Source organism: Trichomycterus rosablanca, chromosome 10 (assembly GCF_030014385.1).
Source record: "Trichomycterus rosablanca isolate fTriRos1 chromosome 10, fTriRos1.hap1, whole genome shotgun sequence".
Classification (NCBI taxonomy): domain Eukaryota; kingdom Metazoa; phylum Chordata; class Actinopteri; order Siluriformes; family Trichomycteridae; genus Trichomycterus; species Trichomycterus rosablanca.
In genome coordinates, this window is record NC_085997.1 from 22,740,931 (window position 1) to 22,758,307 (window position 17,377).

A 17,377-nucleotide genomic window follows, 5' to 3' on the forward strand; every position below is an offset into this window, starting at 1 on the left:
GTGACCCTGATAATGGTGGTAAAACATGAAAATGAATTAATATTTACACATTTTAGATGGGTTAAAAGTGTTAATTTATTTGTGATTGTCTTTAATAAGTTATAAATAGTAACGTAAAGAAATAGTTGAATGATGACATTCTTAGAACACATATAATCAAATTTTCACTGTGAAAAAATACAATTCCACTTCATCTTAAAATACAAAATATAAAAATGTTAGATGATGTCCATATTGGGCTTAAAATGGTACTGGCATTAAACAGATAGTTTAAAATAATTATGTAACCAATCATGCATGTTATATTTAACATGAATGAAAAAAATATTATTAGTAGTAGTTGTAGTAGTATTACTTTTTATTATTGTTGTTATTTATTTATTTATTTGTAGGCAGTGGTTTGTTTGTTTGTTTATTAGTATTTTAGCGTCACGTTTTACACTTTTGGTTACACTCATGACAGGAACGGTAGTTACTCATTACACAAAATTCATCAGTTCACAAGGTTATATCAAACCCAGTCATGGACAATTTAGTATCTCCAATTCACCTTACCTGCATGTCTTTGGACTGTGGGAAGAAACCGGAGCACATGGAGTAAACCCATGCAGACATGGAGAGAACATGCAAACTCCACACAGAAAGGACCCGGACCGCCCCACCTGGGGATTGAACCCAGGACCTTCTTGCTGTAGGCAGTTGTAGTTTAGTGGTTAAGGTACTGGACTAGTAATCAAAAGGTTGCTAGTTTAAGCCCCACCACTGCCAGGTTGCTGCTGTTGGGCCCTTGAGCAAGGCCCTTAACCCTCAATTGCTCAGACAGTAAACTGTCACACTTCTGTAAGTCGCTTTTCTGCTTAATGCAGAAAATGTAAATGTATTTATGTGTTGCTTGTTTGTAAGCTGTTTTAGTGTATTTGTAATCTTCGTTACTTTTCTTATCACTGGATGTTTTTTGTATGGGTTAAAGTTGTTTACGCTGAGAACGTCTCACACATTCCTCTTTGTAGTACTCAGTATTGCTATAATAGGCAGCGAGTGTACAGCAGGCAGTGGAGAGCAGCTCTGTGGTAGTGCGCATGTGCAGCAGCTGAGCTCAGAGAGAAGCTGACAGGAGTCTGAAAGGGGAAACGAAAGTGCGGCAGCGTGGGGGAGGCAGCGTGGGGGCGGCAGTGGAAGGAAAGCACAGAAATGACGGGGCTTTTTACCTCAGCACTAGTATCACTCCTACCATTTTACACTATGGATCAGTTCACAGCGCTCGTTTCCATGTGATCTACAGTGCTGTCAAGGTAAGTGACGTTTTTACATTTAAAGTTATTATTGATTATTTAATGAACTGCAGTAAGCTTTCACTGTGTTCTTTTATTTAAGTGTGTTTTATTTGGGGAAGTTAGTGTACAAATAAACCAAATAAACATTTGTCCACAAGTGGTGGACAAAATAGAAGAAATAAATGAAATGAGAAACATTTGGACATGAGTTCTATGAGGTTGACATGAGGCAACTGACGTGTGGCTCCAAAAACAGGACAGTTCTTAAATGCCCTGAAAGTACAGCCACAAAACTGACCACTGAAAGAGCACAACATTTCCTAACTTTTAACAAAAAATTAAGTTAAAAACCCAAATAAAGTTAAAAAAGTGAACATTTCAAACTTTACAACAATGACAGGGTTGAGATGTAAGGCGCAAGAGGTACAGCTTGGTATAAGGAACTACCTAAACAATGTATTTATTTATTTATTAGGATTTTAATGTCATGTTTTACACACTTTGGTTACATTCATGACATAAACCGTAGTTAATCGTTAGACAAGTTTAATCAGTTCACAAGTTTAATGTCAAACACAGTCATGGACGATTTTGTATATCCAATTCACCTCACTTGCACGTCTTTGGACTGTGGGAGGAAACTGGAGCTCCCAGAGGAAACCACGCAGACATGGGGAGAACATACAAACTCCACCGCCCCACCTGGGGATAGATCCCAGGACTTTCTTGCTGTGGGGCGACACCGTGACCTAAACAATTTAAAAGGGTAACATGGTCTGCTGATGACAGGATGGTTGTTAAATTCATGATGCCGACTCTTAAGTACAAAGCAGGAGAAATTATAATTTGGAAATGTTATAAAAACTGTATAGTCCAGTGATTGCCTTACATGTTTATACAGAAGCCAACAAGTAACAGACAATTTTACTGGATCATGTTCACCTTAAAATGCATACACCTTTGTTTTCTAATGTCCCTATATTGTAAAATAACAATATAGTGCACAGTGTATCGAGAATAATGGGCCAAATTGAACCACAATGCTATAAACAGTAAAATATATACTTTTTTTTACTATAGTGTGACCTGATAACCAATATATTTTTCAGTTCTGTTGCTTGTTTAATTTACTTCCACACAATAACATTGGTGGTATTTACAGTTAGTTTGATTCAGGTGTGTGTGGGCTGATCTGGTTTGGGCTTCCCTTCCTTGTAAAAAATCCCCTCATTTGTTAAACAAACAACAAACAGGCTCTGAATATACCTTTAGTTCAGCAGTAACTATGTGCGCTTAGATGTGTTTGGCTTTTTTCTTGTTCAAACCTTTGTCTTACTGTGAATTAAAGATCTGTTTGAAGAACTTCTGGGGCATTTTACATGAGTTTTGGCTATGTGCTGAAAAAAATTAGTTACTAAACTGCAGAAAAAAACTTTGGCTTAGCAAAAAGCCTTTTCATATTTTATAAAAAGAAGTGGTTTCACCAAAAGCCATTTATTATACTAGGATCTAATGAGGAGACCTTCCCCCTCTACAAACTGTATGCGAGTAAGGATGCTCTCTGTTTCAGATTGATCTACATTTCCAAAATGGATTTCCAGAACGACAATGTGGGTATAGAACTGCTTCTGGCTCACATGAATATCGAAGACATCATTGAGGCAGTGGAGCGTATCTACTCTCAGAGAGACGACGAAGAGTGTCTGTCACCGGAAAAAATGGATGAAAACTTGGATTGCTCAGATGTTTTGGCCTCAAGGGACTATGGTTCTGGCATTCAGAATGGGAAAGTGAGGTACGGGAATGTGACAGACCTGCTGGCCTTCATCAACATGATTTCTAATACACCAGCCTCCAAACTGTCCGAGATAAGAGAAGAAATTGGAGTGCTGCTGAACAAGGTAAGCTAGCCATAAATGATGATGCATTTAAAATAGTGACACTTAAGGTAATTACTTGTTTTGAAATTTTTGTGAGGATCATCATTGCAAGTAATTGAGAATCAAAGCTAAGCACAGTTTACCTGTTAAACCTGGTAATTATTTGGTTTATTAAATAAGTTGACTGTATACTGGGAAACCACCAAATTGTGGTGATGTAGTCCCAAAACTGATTACTGTATAGTACACTGTTTTGGTGGCTTTGACATTTTGTAGTAATGACCTTAAGCAGAATTTCCAGTGTGTTTACAAAATGCCACAGTACACTGAAATAGGTTAGCATGAACTATATTTTAAATTAGTTCACAGTGCTTGTAGAGTTAGTGTTCTGCTTATGCTCCATACGCTTCAACTTTAAGGTCATCCACCACACAGACACAAAAAAAAAACATGTATATATACTGTACTGTGTACTGTGTTCAATGAGACAGGAGAAATGTTAAGCTATAAAATTGGGAAAGAGTAATGAAAGAGATCGATTTGTTTTGAAATAAGGTGTACAGATTACAATTATGCTATTTTGTATACTATGTATTTTGTAATTGAAATGCAGCTAAGGCTCTCACGCATAGTTCCAGACAGTTGGTCCATCTGCTGTGTTCACACTGATGCTTACTTGCAATAAAGTGTATAGATTCTGTACTGTAGCCTAACCCCATAGGGTACTAACTACCAATAAAATTTAATGTGCATAGCTAATAGGACGAATAACTCGACATTCTTAGGTTTATAGACTATCTCTGTGTCTAGTTTAGGCTTATAAAATGGCGAAACTTTCCAAAAACACTCTATAGGCCAATGAAAGAGACAGGTGGTACAGACCAAGAAAAAAGGGGATGGATGCTATGTTAATGCTTTGTAAAATCTCAGGCAACCCTACGTGGAATCTTGACTGCAAGGGTTTCCTATATGCTATATCATTATGACGTTAACTAATTATAGTGCAGTGTGGTAATGAGTGCGTTGTAAGCATTTAATATGCATTATGACTTAGAAAATGACAAATTATGCAAATGTAGGTATAACAGTTTTTAAATCAACATTGTGTTTAAGGTGGTGTTTGGTTAGCACTTTTTGTACCAGAGTAATAATGTTGTATAGCTTATGCATGTGGATTGCAATGCATTACTCTATTACTGTCAGCTAATTTGTGGCCTGTCTTTTTCCTCTACTTGCAGACCGACATGATTGTTAAGGAGGGGCGTTATCGCATTGATTTGGACGTGCTCCTCTTTCCATGGAGGCTGACCTACAAGGCTCAAGGCTCGAGCCACATTCCTAAGGGCTCCTTCGGGAAAGTCCACTTGGCTCAGGACATCAAAACACGCAAGCGAATGGCATGCAAACGAGTGAGTCCTGAACTGCCAGGAAAATTAGCACTGTCTGCCAAATTCTACATTCGTCAGTTCTTGTCTTCCAGGCAAAGACACTCAGGTTTTTCCCGTCAGCTCATGGCTGTACATCCTGTTAAGCTGCAGTTGTTTGTAACTGTTGTGACCGATTACTGAAATGTCTTAATACTTACAAATATGCATTTTCTTCACCTTGTGGTGCAGTTTATAGTGTTTTACAATGTTACATGGGATTAAAAGTCGTTAAAGGTATAACAGCAAAGAGTGGAAAGAAATCTAAGCATTACATTGAAATAGGCTGACATGTTTGGCCACATTGTTCATGTGTATGATCATGTGTTTATTCATGAGACATTCACAAGTGTCATGAGGATATAAGAAACAGGAAATTAAAGTGTCTGGGAGGAAAAAATCTGCAGCAAAAATAGTTATTGCAGCAGTGAAAGAATATTTTCTTGAAATGAAAGAGGGCTGTGTGGTAGGAAAGGACCTTATTTCCCTAAAAGTCTTTGGGGAGATAGTGTTTCAGCCTGCTACAGTAGCCGAGAAAGGAAACTTGACAGGAACTCCCCTTGCTTAAACACACAGTGTAAGGAGGGCATTTAGGGCAAATGATAAGCTATAAACATATGACAAACATAGACATTTTTCTGTGTTAATAAAAAAAATACTACTAAGGTACAGAGAATGGCAAAATTATATTAACAAGTATTTTACAGAATGCTCAGTACTATTATTTCCACCAAATTAACTACACTCTACCACACAACTGTCGACTTGTTTCACAAAAGACAAATGTATATGCAAAACTGGAACGGCTGGTTCTTTACATGAACTCTGGGAGTGCCCCACTCAGTGTGTTTTCCTGAAAAAGATTTGCAGATATGCCTGAAACCATGAATGTGTGTTTGCAAAGCATTAATATCCAGCAGGAAGTATGACTACTATTGCATGCATATTACTTCATGCTGGAGACCACATAATTGCATAATATCTTCACAACGACTATGCCAATTACTGTTTATTTAAGCAATGCACTACCCCTCTCATTTGCAGATCCATTTGGAGTACTTTAAACCAGCAGACGTGGAGTTCCAGGCTCGGTTCCATCATGAAAACATTGCTGAGCTGTATGGGGCACTGCTGTGGGACCAGACTGTGCACCTCTTCATGGAGGCAGGAGAAGGAGGGTCTGTTCTGGAAAAGCTGGAAAGCTGTGGACCAATGAGAGAGTTCGAGATCATTTGGGTCACACAGCAGGTTCTGCGTGGACTGGAGTACCTTCACTCGCACAACATTATTCACCATGACATCAAACGTGAGTCCAAGTGCTGTGAGCATTTCACATGGTGTAATATCTATATCTAAAAAAATAAGGCAGGTATAATTGGTTTAGTGTGATAGGTGTCATGACTCAGGAGAACAGGGTTTGGCTGGTTGACTGTACGCTGGCTAGTGGTCAAACAGGATAAAATCCATTATGTAGGGGTGTAGTCTTCACCTAGTCCCAAAGACCGGTGGTTTAAAATTTAGAGTGGCAATAAAAGCATTGTTTTTAGGAGACTTAAATTATTTATTGTAGTATTCTATGTCAAAATACGTCTCATTAACTGGTCTTTTTGTGCTTTGTTGTTCCTCTCAACAAACCACATCTTGAAGCAAAAGTATTACCAGGTGGCAAACAAAGCATCAAAAAGGTGGTTCCTTTTTTGTTTCATGATGCGATAGGCCACTTAGTATTTCGATCCATGACGCACCTGTGAGAAAAACAACGTTACTGAATACATACTAATGCTAACCACATTCTTCAGTCCTTGTCCCTGGTCATGACGTCAATTTGTCTGCTGTCCAAAAGCATACTAAATCAAAAGCCAAATTAAAAGATCGTAATTATTTGCATGTTAAACTTGTAAGTTAAACTTGTTGGGTAGCAATATTCAAATACAATAAATTAGGGTCAAATTAGTAAAAATAATAAATAAATAAAAAGAAAATGAAATAAATGAGAATGTAAAGAAAGCATTATGTAAGCCAAAGTTTATTGTAATAACAGAGTTTAGTCAGTGATAGAATATGAGATAGCTGTGAGTTTCTAGGCATGTAAAGCTAACACTAAATTTGTAAATCTGTAAAAATCTCCTGCCCTGAGTTTTCACTTGTTGCACAGTGTCAGTGAGTTAATGAAGCTACAAACTACAGAAACAAAGAGTAACAAAATTAGAGACCTCATATAGCCAGAAAGCAAAATTATCTTTGATAAGTCCAGTTTATCTGGGGTCTTATCTATCTTGGTGTTTGTGGTTTTTATCCAGTTTATTTTAGACAGACCAAGGAACTGCAGAATGTGAAGTTACAATCTGTACTATAGATGCAGTGTGCTTTAATAAGAAGCGTGTTTGTTTGTTTGTTTATTAGGATTTTAATGTCATGTTCCACACCCCGGTTACATTCATGACGGAAACGGTAGCGACTCATTACACAAGGTTAATCAGATCACAAGGTTATATCGAACACAGTTTTGGACAATTTAGTGTCTCCAATTCACCTAACTTGCATGTCTTTGGACTATGGGAGGAAATCGGAGCACCCGAATGACACCCACGCGGACACAGGGAGAACATGCAAACTCCACACAGAAAGGACCAGGACCGCCCTACCTGGGGATCGAACCCAGGGCCTTTTAAGAAGAGGCAGGGTAAATTGCAAGTTGTGGAAACACAGACATTATGCTTGTGTTTGCAAGGGGGACATTTACTGCACCAATTCCATTCATTCTGAGCTGTTCTATTTATGTACCAGGCTCCTTTTTTCTCCACTTGTCAGTTCTCTGCTATGTATTGTTAGTATATTTTGATTTGAACTATGGCTCTGAGATATTTTGGATCCATTTGACATCCTAACAATATCTTTCCTTAAGGTAACCTTAAAACCTTCAATAACATATATATTCTTGTGACTTTATAAAATCCTATAACTAAAGAAATTTCTCAAAATGATTTACATTCACTGAAAGGAAAATGACTGAATTCCATAGATTTTTCACATTGTAATTCAGCATAATTTACTTGCTAAGAATGTTACATGCATCAGCAAAATTTCCCCTTAAGCTTTGCAGAAAAAAGTCTGCTTTGTTCTGTTACCAATTAAGGAACTATAATACAAGGTAGAGTTTATGGTAGGAGGTGCAGTCATGAATTACTCCTTGTACAAATACAACCTTTGTTACTCAACATACAGTACATGCAATTTGTGCATTTACGCACAGAAGTCTTAAACCACAGACTGTTCCTAGATCAGATATGAACACCCTGGAAACCTGGTAAATCTGTCTTCAGGTAAATAAGATTGCATCTGTGTCTGGTAAAGGCTGGTCAGCACACTGGCAGGAAATAAAATCTAGGTCGTTAGGAGGAAGCTGCAAGGTATTTTTTCCTGGCTCTTGTTTTGTTGGTGCTTTGCTTTTTAAAAGGTCTAAAAGCGAAGCCTTAATTGCTCATAGTGAAGTGAAAGGCTACGACCAACATTTTTTTTTCTCTTTAGGTCAGGCTAAAAGCCAATCAGAACTGAGAACTGAAACTTAACCTTTAAACAGCTGGAAATTCCAGACACAAACATTCAAAGAAAAGAGAAACAATAAAGAGAGATAGATTAAAAGAGTACCAGAGTGCTCATATTTTGCCTGTATTGTTGGACTTAAGTCTGGTGAATGTGTTTCCCAGATTAAATTTGTTATATGCTTGACATTCTACACTGCCTAAATCTCATACTACCTATTTATCTTCCTCTTTCATATTTCTTTTTTTCTATACAGCCAGTAACATTGTGCTGATGTCTGCTAAAGCTGTTATGGTGGACTTTGGTCTAACAGTGCAGATGACGGAGGATGTGTACATTCCAAGAGACCTTAGAGGAACTGAGGTACATTTGTGGTTGATGTTGAGTAATTAAAATCACATTACATTCATAATCCATCAGATTTTCTTACAACAGAGAATAAAACGTTTTGAAATACCTATGACCAGTAGTTTTGGTATTCTATTTGTAGTTTGCAGTATGTGATTTGGGACACCAACTTAGACAGACGTGTTTAAATACGTTACTGTATTCTCAGTGATTCTTTTAATACCAGCCAACTATGAAAAAATGTCATAAGTATTATTTCTATGTAGCAATACAGCAAACTGGCCAGCACACTAGTGACTAATTTGTCTAGCATGCATTACTCACACTAAGAAAAGAGTGAGGTCAAATTAAGGACAATTTAGAGCAGCTAATTTACCTTTTGTACCTGGAAAAAGCCTACGTGCTTACAGGGAGAATACGCAAAACTACCCAGAGACAGTGACCAACGATCAAGCCGAGATCCTCAGGAGTCATAATGCTATGTGACACTACATGCCACTGTGCCGCCATTAACCAGCTCAAGTGTCTGCGACTTAAATGTTGAAAACACTGAGATTCATATGTAACTAGAGACTCAAACAGATCAGTTCAGTGCATTCACCAATACATTAGATCTCTCATAACCAAACCAGCTAGAAAATATTTCCCACAATTCTGTTATTGTTATGTCTGGAATACATTAGTTTATATATACAGTTGGATGCACTGTTTAGTTTTAAAGACATGTTAATGACAGACCTGAAGCTAGAGGCACTCAAACATGTCTGTGCCTGCATCCTCCAGGTTCACTCCCTGTTTACAATCATGCTAACACACAGTCAGAATGTTAGACATAGCTACTCAAATAAAATCTTCTATATATTTTTTTCTGTCTACACTATATGGCTCGATATACAGTATGTACATACGAATTGTAATTGTAATTGTAGGACAGATTTTACGAATGCCCTTTTGAATGAATTGGCACCAGTTTCCACAGATCTTGTGGAAAGCCTTTTATAGAAATGCCCATGGTTTTGCAATGGGATGTCTGGCAACCTCATGGTCAGAGGTGTCCACATACTTATAAAGTATAATAAATGTACACTATATAGCATTTATAAATAAATGTTTTTGTTGGCTCCCAAGTGGTGCAACAGAAAGATGTTTAGCATAACGGAAGAGAATCTAGCATCTGGTGTGCTAGCGTGTTTTACCGCTGCGCCACCTGAGTGGCACAGAGACATGTATTTATTTAAAAGACATTAACATTATTTCTGCAGGCTGCTACAGGTCGAACAAACACACTCTGAAAAACACTCCTGTACTTCACATGACTTTTTACTTGTATGTCTTAGTGGGAAAATCCCAGAACGACACACACACACTTAGTAGTTTGACCCTGCTTGGAAAGTCCACTGAGCAGATGATTTGGACTCTGTTGACAAATAGCCTAAAAGTCCCCATCTGCTCCACAAGTGCATCATTGGTTTGAGGGATGTTATGTTTTGAAGGCTGGGCTGGGAGTATAAAGCAGTGGTCTGTTTGGAATTGTGCTTTTCATTTGAAGCATTTATGACACACTAAATTATAAACGCTGATGTCATCCTCTGTTCTGTAGAAGAATCTGCAAAACATTCCCTTCAAACTGCATAGCGTGTCAGTAAATGAAGCTTTTTTTTTTAGCATGCAAGCTGATATTTACAGTATTATTCAAGTTGTATTTAAACTGTGATGGTGAAGTATTTTTAGGTATTTCTGTTACAGGGGGGTTATATTAGGCATATTTACAATCACAATATCATAACTGATATTCCACCACTCCACTACTAGTGGTCCTTCCCCTGGGTATGTAATGGGTCTACTGGAAATTCTCAGTGGTTTGTCTGTTTTACCAAGTATGTCAGTCAACAAAAACTGTTAAACATCCTTATCTATTGCATCCAGACTCTTAATGTAAAAAAGTCATATGAACAAAGGTTATGAGTAATAACAATGACAGATATGCAGCTATAATATTTTGTTCTTCTGTTTATTTTATTTCTCTGGTTGTTCCCCTGTGATCCACCCACCGGGGGGGCCCACCTTACTGTTTCACTACTTTACAAGATGCATTCCTGTACATGCCCCAATCATGGTGTCATTTTCTCGTTCTCTTCAGATGTACATGAGTCCAGAGCTGGTCCTGTGTCGAGGACATACCACAAAGACTGATATCTACAGTCTGGGCACTAGTATTATTCACATGCAGACTGCAAGCCCTCCATGGGTGAGGAGATACCCACGCTCATCATACCCTTCTTACCTGTACATAGTAAGTATACTACTTAAGTACACATACAAACAACATGCATACTGTACACCACATGGTCATGTTTATGGACAACTGACACAAATGTCACATTAAAAATGACAGAATTTATTTTTGAGTTGGTCCTCTCTGTTCTGCAATAACAGATCTGATTCCTCTGGAATGCTTTCTACTAGACTTTGAACAGGGCAGTGGTTTACTTACATTCTGCCACCCACAAGAGCATTAGTGAGAACATGCAGTTGTAATGAGCTATACGACCTGACTGTCTCAGTTCCAGTTTATCTCAAATTCAGAAGACAATTTCTTTATAGCCCACAATTTTACAGGAGCATTGCTATATCAAAGTAGGGCCTTCTCCAAACTATTTACACTAAGTTTGAGACAAAAAATATGTCACTAGATGAAGGACCTCAGCCCAAACCTTTAATCAAAGCATGTGTTTTTTAATTGCTTCAGAGTCCAGATGCAGTGGGTTTTACACCAACCAAGAGGATACTTAGGATTGCACATGGTTATCTTAGGTTTGGGTGTCACTTATAATAAAATAATCCATAAAGCTCTGATCAAAGATTTGCCACATAGCTGTTGATTCTAGAGGTTTGCATTTTTGTGTCATGTCATCATTCCATCATGGCTTTGTGATGGTTGGCTGCACAGATGGGACAGCTTTCTCCAATGTCCTCTGTCATATAGGACAGAAATGTATTTGCCACCTTATAACTTAAATATGTCCCACTAAAGAGCAAGGTTGTACCTACATAATGACATCCAGTTATACATAATGTAAAATGTAAGTGTCACTATAGTCCAATATTTTGTGTAAAATATACAGTGTATCACAAAAGTGAGTACACCCCTCACATTTCTGCAGATATTTAAGTATATCTTTTCATGGGACAACACTGACAAAATGACACTTTGACACAATGAAAAGTAGTCTGTGTGCAGCTTATATAACAATGTAAATGTATTCTTCCCTCAAAATAACTCAATATACAGCCATTAATGTCTAAACCACCGGCAACAAAAGTGAGTACACCCCTAAGAGACTACACCCCTAAATGTCCAAATTGAGCACTGCTTGTCATTTTCCCTCCAAAATGTCATGTGATTTGTTAGTGTTACTAGGTCTCAGGTGTGCATAGGGAGCAGGTGTGTTCAATTTAGTAGTACAGCTCTCACACTCTCTCATACTGGTCACTGAAAGTTCCAACATGGCACCTCATGGCAAAGAACTCTCTGAGGATCTTAAAAGACGAATTGTTGCGCTACATGAAGATGGCCAAGGCTACAAGAAGATTGCCAACACCCTGAAACTGAGCTGCAGCACAGTGGCCAAGATCATCCAGCGTTTTAAAAGAGCAGGGTCCACTCAGAACAGACCTCGCATTGGTCGTCCAAAGAAGCTGAGTGCACGTGCTCAGCGTCACATCCAACTGCTGTCTTTGAAAGATAGGCGCAGGAGTGCTGTCAGCATTGCTGCAGAGATTGAAAAGGTGGGGGGTCAGCCTGTCAGTGCTCAGACCATACGCCGCACACTACATCAAATTGGTCTGCATGGCTGTCACCCCAGAAGGAAGCCTCTTCTGAAGTCTCTACACAAGAAAGCCCGCAAACAGTTTGCTGAAGACATGTCAACAAAGGACATGGATTACTGGAACCATGTCCTATGGTCTGATGAGACCAAGATTAATTTGTTTGGTTCAGATGGTCTCAAGCATGTGTGGCGGCAATCAGGTGAGGAGTACAAAGATAAGTGTGTCATGCCTACAGTCAAGCATGGTGGTGGGAATGCCATGGTCTGGGGCTGCATGAGTGCAGCAGGTGTTGGGGAGTTACATTTCATTGAGGGACACATGAACTCCAATATGTACTGTGAAATACTGAGCAGAGCATGATCCCCTCCCTCCGGAAACTGGGTCGCAGGGCAGTGTTCCAGCATGATAATGACCCCAAACACACCTCTAAGACGACCACTGCTTTATTGAAGAGGCTGAGGGTAAAGGTGATGGACTGGCCAAGCATGTCTCCAGACCTAAACCCAATCGAACATCTTTGGGGCATCCTCAAGCGGAAGGTGGAGGAGTGCAAAGTCTCGAATATCCGCCAGCTCCGTGATGTCGTCATGGAGGAGTGGAAAAGCATTCCAGTGGCAACCTGTGAAGCTCTGGTAAACTCCATGCCCAGGAGAGTTAAGGCAGTTCTGGGAAATAATGGTGGCCACACAAAATATTGACACTTCAGGAACTTTCACTAAGGGGTGTACTCACTTTTGTTGCCGGTGGTTTAGACATTAATGGCTGTATATTGAGTTATTTTGAGGGAAGAATAAATTTACACTGTTATATAAGCTGCACACAGACTACTTTTCATTGTGTCAAAGTGTCATTTTGTCAGTGTTGTCCCATGAAAAGATATACTTAAATATCTGCAGAAATGTGAGGGGTGTACTCACTTTTGTGATACACTGTACATTCAAACTGTGCTTATATATTTTTGTTTCCGAATTGTGGTCAGATCTCGCCTTACATACCTCCGTCACACTATAACCACATAACACAAACCGAAATGCCACATATGAAAAGGTTCAAACTTCACTTTTACTCATAAAGCATTTTGTCAGTGCTTAAAATCAGAGTTCCTCCTTCAGTCAGTATCACTGGGTCATTGTATTTGTGCATGTGTGACTAGTTCTGCTTTCCATGACCTAAATGGTACTTTTTCCATTCAGCATCCTCTTTAATTGAAAAACATTTCCACAGAATTGGTTGTCAAAAGTTTTGTTATTTTACATTTTTTTGCCGGTATCAGTCTCACGTGAAAAGGCATAATTTTCTGTTTCTTGATTGCCAGATATTGCAATATAATCAGCTATGGAGTTAGTTATAAATATGGAATTGCCAATGAACATCATACAAGCAAGCAGTGTTATCAATATCAATGGTAGCTCAGTGATTAAGGCTAGAAATCAGAAGGTCAACTGACAGACAGCCACTTTTGAGCCCCTGAGCAAGACCCTTAACCCTCATTTACACAAATTTAATGCAGCAGCTAATCTTGTGTAAGTTGTTTTGGATAAAAATATTTGCTAAGTATGTTATATGTAAATTTAACCTTGATAATTTACAGTATTACTTACATCCTGGTCCAACTTTTCATGCACATAATTCAAATGTACAGCAGTTTATTAGATTTATTGATAATAGATCACATTGCATTGTAAAGTGGGAATTGTATTTGCAGAAAATAATACATACATATAATAGTATATAATAATGAAAAAGACATTAAGAACACACCAATATTTTTAAATATGGCAATTTACAGTGCTGTTCTTATTTATTATTTTTTTATTTATACTAAATACATACAAGTATGTAGTAATTTATTAGCAATTAGCTAGAAGCTATTAGGGGATGGCAGGATGACATTGGTTGATCCAAAGTAGCATATTGGTATAAAGATAAGGGTATCATAAATAGTAAAATCTTTGTGCTTGCAACATTTTAATGACCATGAAATCAGTCATATGTTCTTACCCACCATAATCTTCCTCTCTGTAGATCCATAAGCAGGCCCCTCCTTTGGAGGACATATCTGAGGACTGCAGTCCCGCAATGCGAGGCCTCCTGGAGCGGGCTCTGGAGAGGGTCCCATCGCGTAGGAGCTCTGCCACAGAGCTTCTGAACGAGGAAGCCCTTCACCCTTCACGAGAAGACCAGCCTCGCTGCTGGAGTCTGGACTCTGCTCTTGGAGAGGGAACACACCCACTTCTACGCCAACAAAGTCACATGTCAGACAGCACACAAGGTAACAATCACCCACACATGCCAACAAATCCTGACAAACATGTCATGTAAAACAATTAATTAACATGACTTGACCTTTTCTCCTGTCATTTCAGACTCCTCTTCACTGTATACTGAAGACTCCGGGCCTTGCAAGAGGAAAGGTTCCCTCTACGTGGATCTTGGAGCTCTAGCTGGCTACTATAACTTTGTCAGGGGGCCACCGACAACCGAATATGGTTAAAGCAAAGCCAAATAAGGAACCAGATGTTTATCTATGTGCACACTTACATTTTTAGGCCTCGTGGGACGTTTGAGGAAGCAAAGTCCTGAGGATGCATGTGATGTGCATGTGATTTGCATGTGATGTGGACTCTTATGAAAACAGGGCACCTACATTAAGTGCTTTATTTCATCACCACTGACAGTCCAGTCATTTGTCAAGTGGCATGGAGGGATTGAAAAGCCTTATTTGGTTGCTAACAGGCTGGAGTTCACATGTCTATTTTTGAAAGTCAGATATAGAAAGGAGATGAATTAGCCCAGCATGAGGAGACTTTAAACTGTACATTAAGGTATCATAAGAAATATTTTAAGTTAGGTACAGTTAAATGGCTGAAAAGGATGTAAAGCAATATAAAGCAGAAAACATTTTGCATATAACAGTACTGTGTTAAAAATGTACTAATTTTTACACTGCAACCACAAGAAAAGGCCTTTTTGTGGGCAAATAAAAGAGAAAATGTTAATGGTTCTCCAAAGAACCGTTTCATATAAAAACTAGAGTTTCCATCAGCAGTGGTTAGCAGCATTAATAGGAAATGCAGTGACTGCATAGTAAGATACGTACTTGTAGACTGCCTTTGTGCCAGTAAAAGATAAACAAAGCAGTGCTCATATATGTACTCATGTAGACGTGTACAAAATAGTTTATGATGCTACATAATGTAATGCAAAGATAGACATTTGTTTATTGCTAGATCATAGCACAGACTTAGATCAGTATGTTAGTGGTTTATCTAATTAAATCCTGATTTATTACCCACATACAGGAAGAATAGTGACTTATTGTCTCTGGAAAATGTATAGGAACTCACTTCTGTTTTTTCTTTTGTAAGTGTGGCCAAGTAAAAAAGACATTTGTATGTAAATGATGCTCCATACAGAAGGTTTATCTGTGAAACCACAGCATATAACCAACAAGAGCATCAGTGGAGTTATAAAATCCATTGGTTTTATTAAAGATGATTAAGAAATTATAGACTATACATATATAGATCATACACTAGAAAACAAGCAGGTAGTTTTAAAAATGTAAAAAATGTAAGAAATACTTAAGTGTTAACAAAAGCTTAGCTTTAATATGGTTCAGGTTGTAAATTGGGTTTTAATCTGTGGCACATGGGTCACTTTCTGTCTGCAGCACATGCGGGTGCAGACTGCTTTTTTTATGTATTACTGTACAGTAATGCATGCTTTTTTTATCAACTGGTAACATGTAGCTGTAACAATGCTGACCCATCAGTTCAGTTTATATTCTCAGCATGTAAAAACATTAATAAATTTTTAACTGTGTTTCTGGAAAATGCAGCTTAATTTATTATAGTGGCGCCATATTCTTATACTTTATTTGACTTTATTCTTATGTCTTACAGTGTGTAATCATGCATTTTAAAAAGAAATAGAAAAAGAACTGTGCTAATATCTATATTTAACCATTTTTACAGTTTTACAAAAGTAGCTGTACTGTATACTATAATATAATGCACAGTAGAGGCATAGACTTTAATATGTTTACATTAAAGATTAAGAAGTGAACTTAAATGAAAATCTTGCATTAATAACATATATATACCTGTATTTTTTATGTCTAAAAATGTAGGGTTGCAGCTTTGTATTCAGCTTCAACTTTTTGTCTAACCATGGCTGTGGTTTCACCTATAATGTGAAGTTTACGTGTCTTAAAAATATGATTATAAAATGTTAGCTTTGGAACAATTACTTGCTTAACTAAGTGATGGGTATTTGTAAACATTTAATATGTGTTTTTGGTACTGTTGTTTTTTTCAGATGTGGAAAATGCAACTTTGTTCCTGTGGAATGTTTATTTCTTAAGTAGTTGCAGTGCAATAGATTACATTAAATCATGTACTTAGGATTAAACCATACATCACAGCTGTAGTGGTATGTACACAATCCTGACTGTTCTGTCTGAAACGACGTTTCGGTTAACCAGCTATGCAAATGATTGTTCAGTTTATTTTCTATTACTTCAAATAAAATGAAATATATTTCTGGAAGTGCACTGTCATGTATCATTATTTTTCAATGTGTAAACAGTTATGTGGTTATTGTGTACACCATGGCCAAGACTAATTTTAATGGAAGAGTACAGATTGTGTGTAAGAAAAGAGAAAGCCTGGCCTGCAGTGGACATTTTAAAGGTGTTTTCACAAAGTTGAATATCTTAATTCATTTATATACAATATGTGAAATACCTGAGTCCAGTAATTAAGAGGGATGTCCACAGACGTTTGTCTACAGACGTAGAATATACACCGATCAGCCATAACATTAAAACCACCTCCTTGTTTCTACACACACTCCATTTTATCGGCTTCTCTTACCATATAGAAGCACTTTGTAGTTCTACAGTTACTGACTGTAGTGATGGAGTTTTAAACACCTCACTGTCATTGCTGGACTGAGAATAGTCCACCAACCAAAAATATCCAGCCAACAGCGCCCCATGGGCAGCGTCCTGTGACCACAGATGAAGCTATAGAAGATGACCAACTCAAACAGCAGCAACAGATGAGCGATCATC

At 38.0% G+C, this 17,377-nt stretch overlaps 1 protein-coding gene across 1 annotated transcript; it reads left to right on the forward strand.

The window, feature by feature from the left end:
* Positions 1-1,237: 1,237 nt before the first annotated feature.
* map3k8 (mitogen-activated protein kinase kinase kinase 8) lies at positions 1,238-16,850 on the forward strand. The gene is made up of 8 exons (XM_063003691.1): positions 1,238-1,292; positions 2,845-3,175; positions 4,393-4,563; positions 5,623-5,884; positions 8,378-8,484; positions 10,610-10,762; positions 14,326-14,572; positions 14,667-16,850. Exons 2-8 carry the CDS (start codon positions 2,864-2,866, stop codon positions 14,792-14,794), a joined length of 1,380 nt encoding a protein of 459 aa, XP_062859761.1. The 5' UTR covers positions 1,238-1,292; positions 2,845-2,863; the 3' UTR covers positions 14,795-16,850.
* The last annotated feature ends 527 nt before the right edge of the window (positions 16,851-17,377 follow it).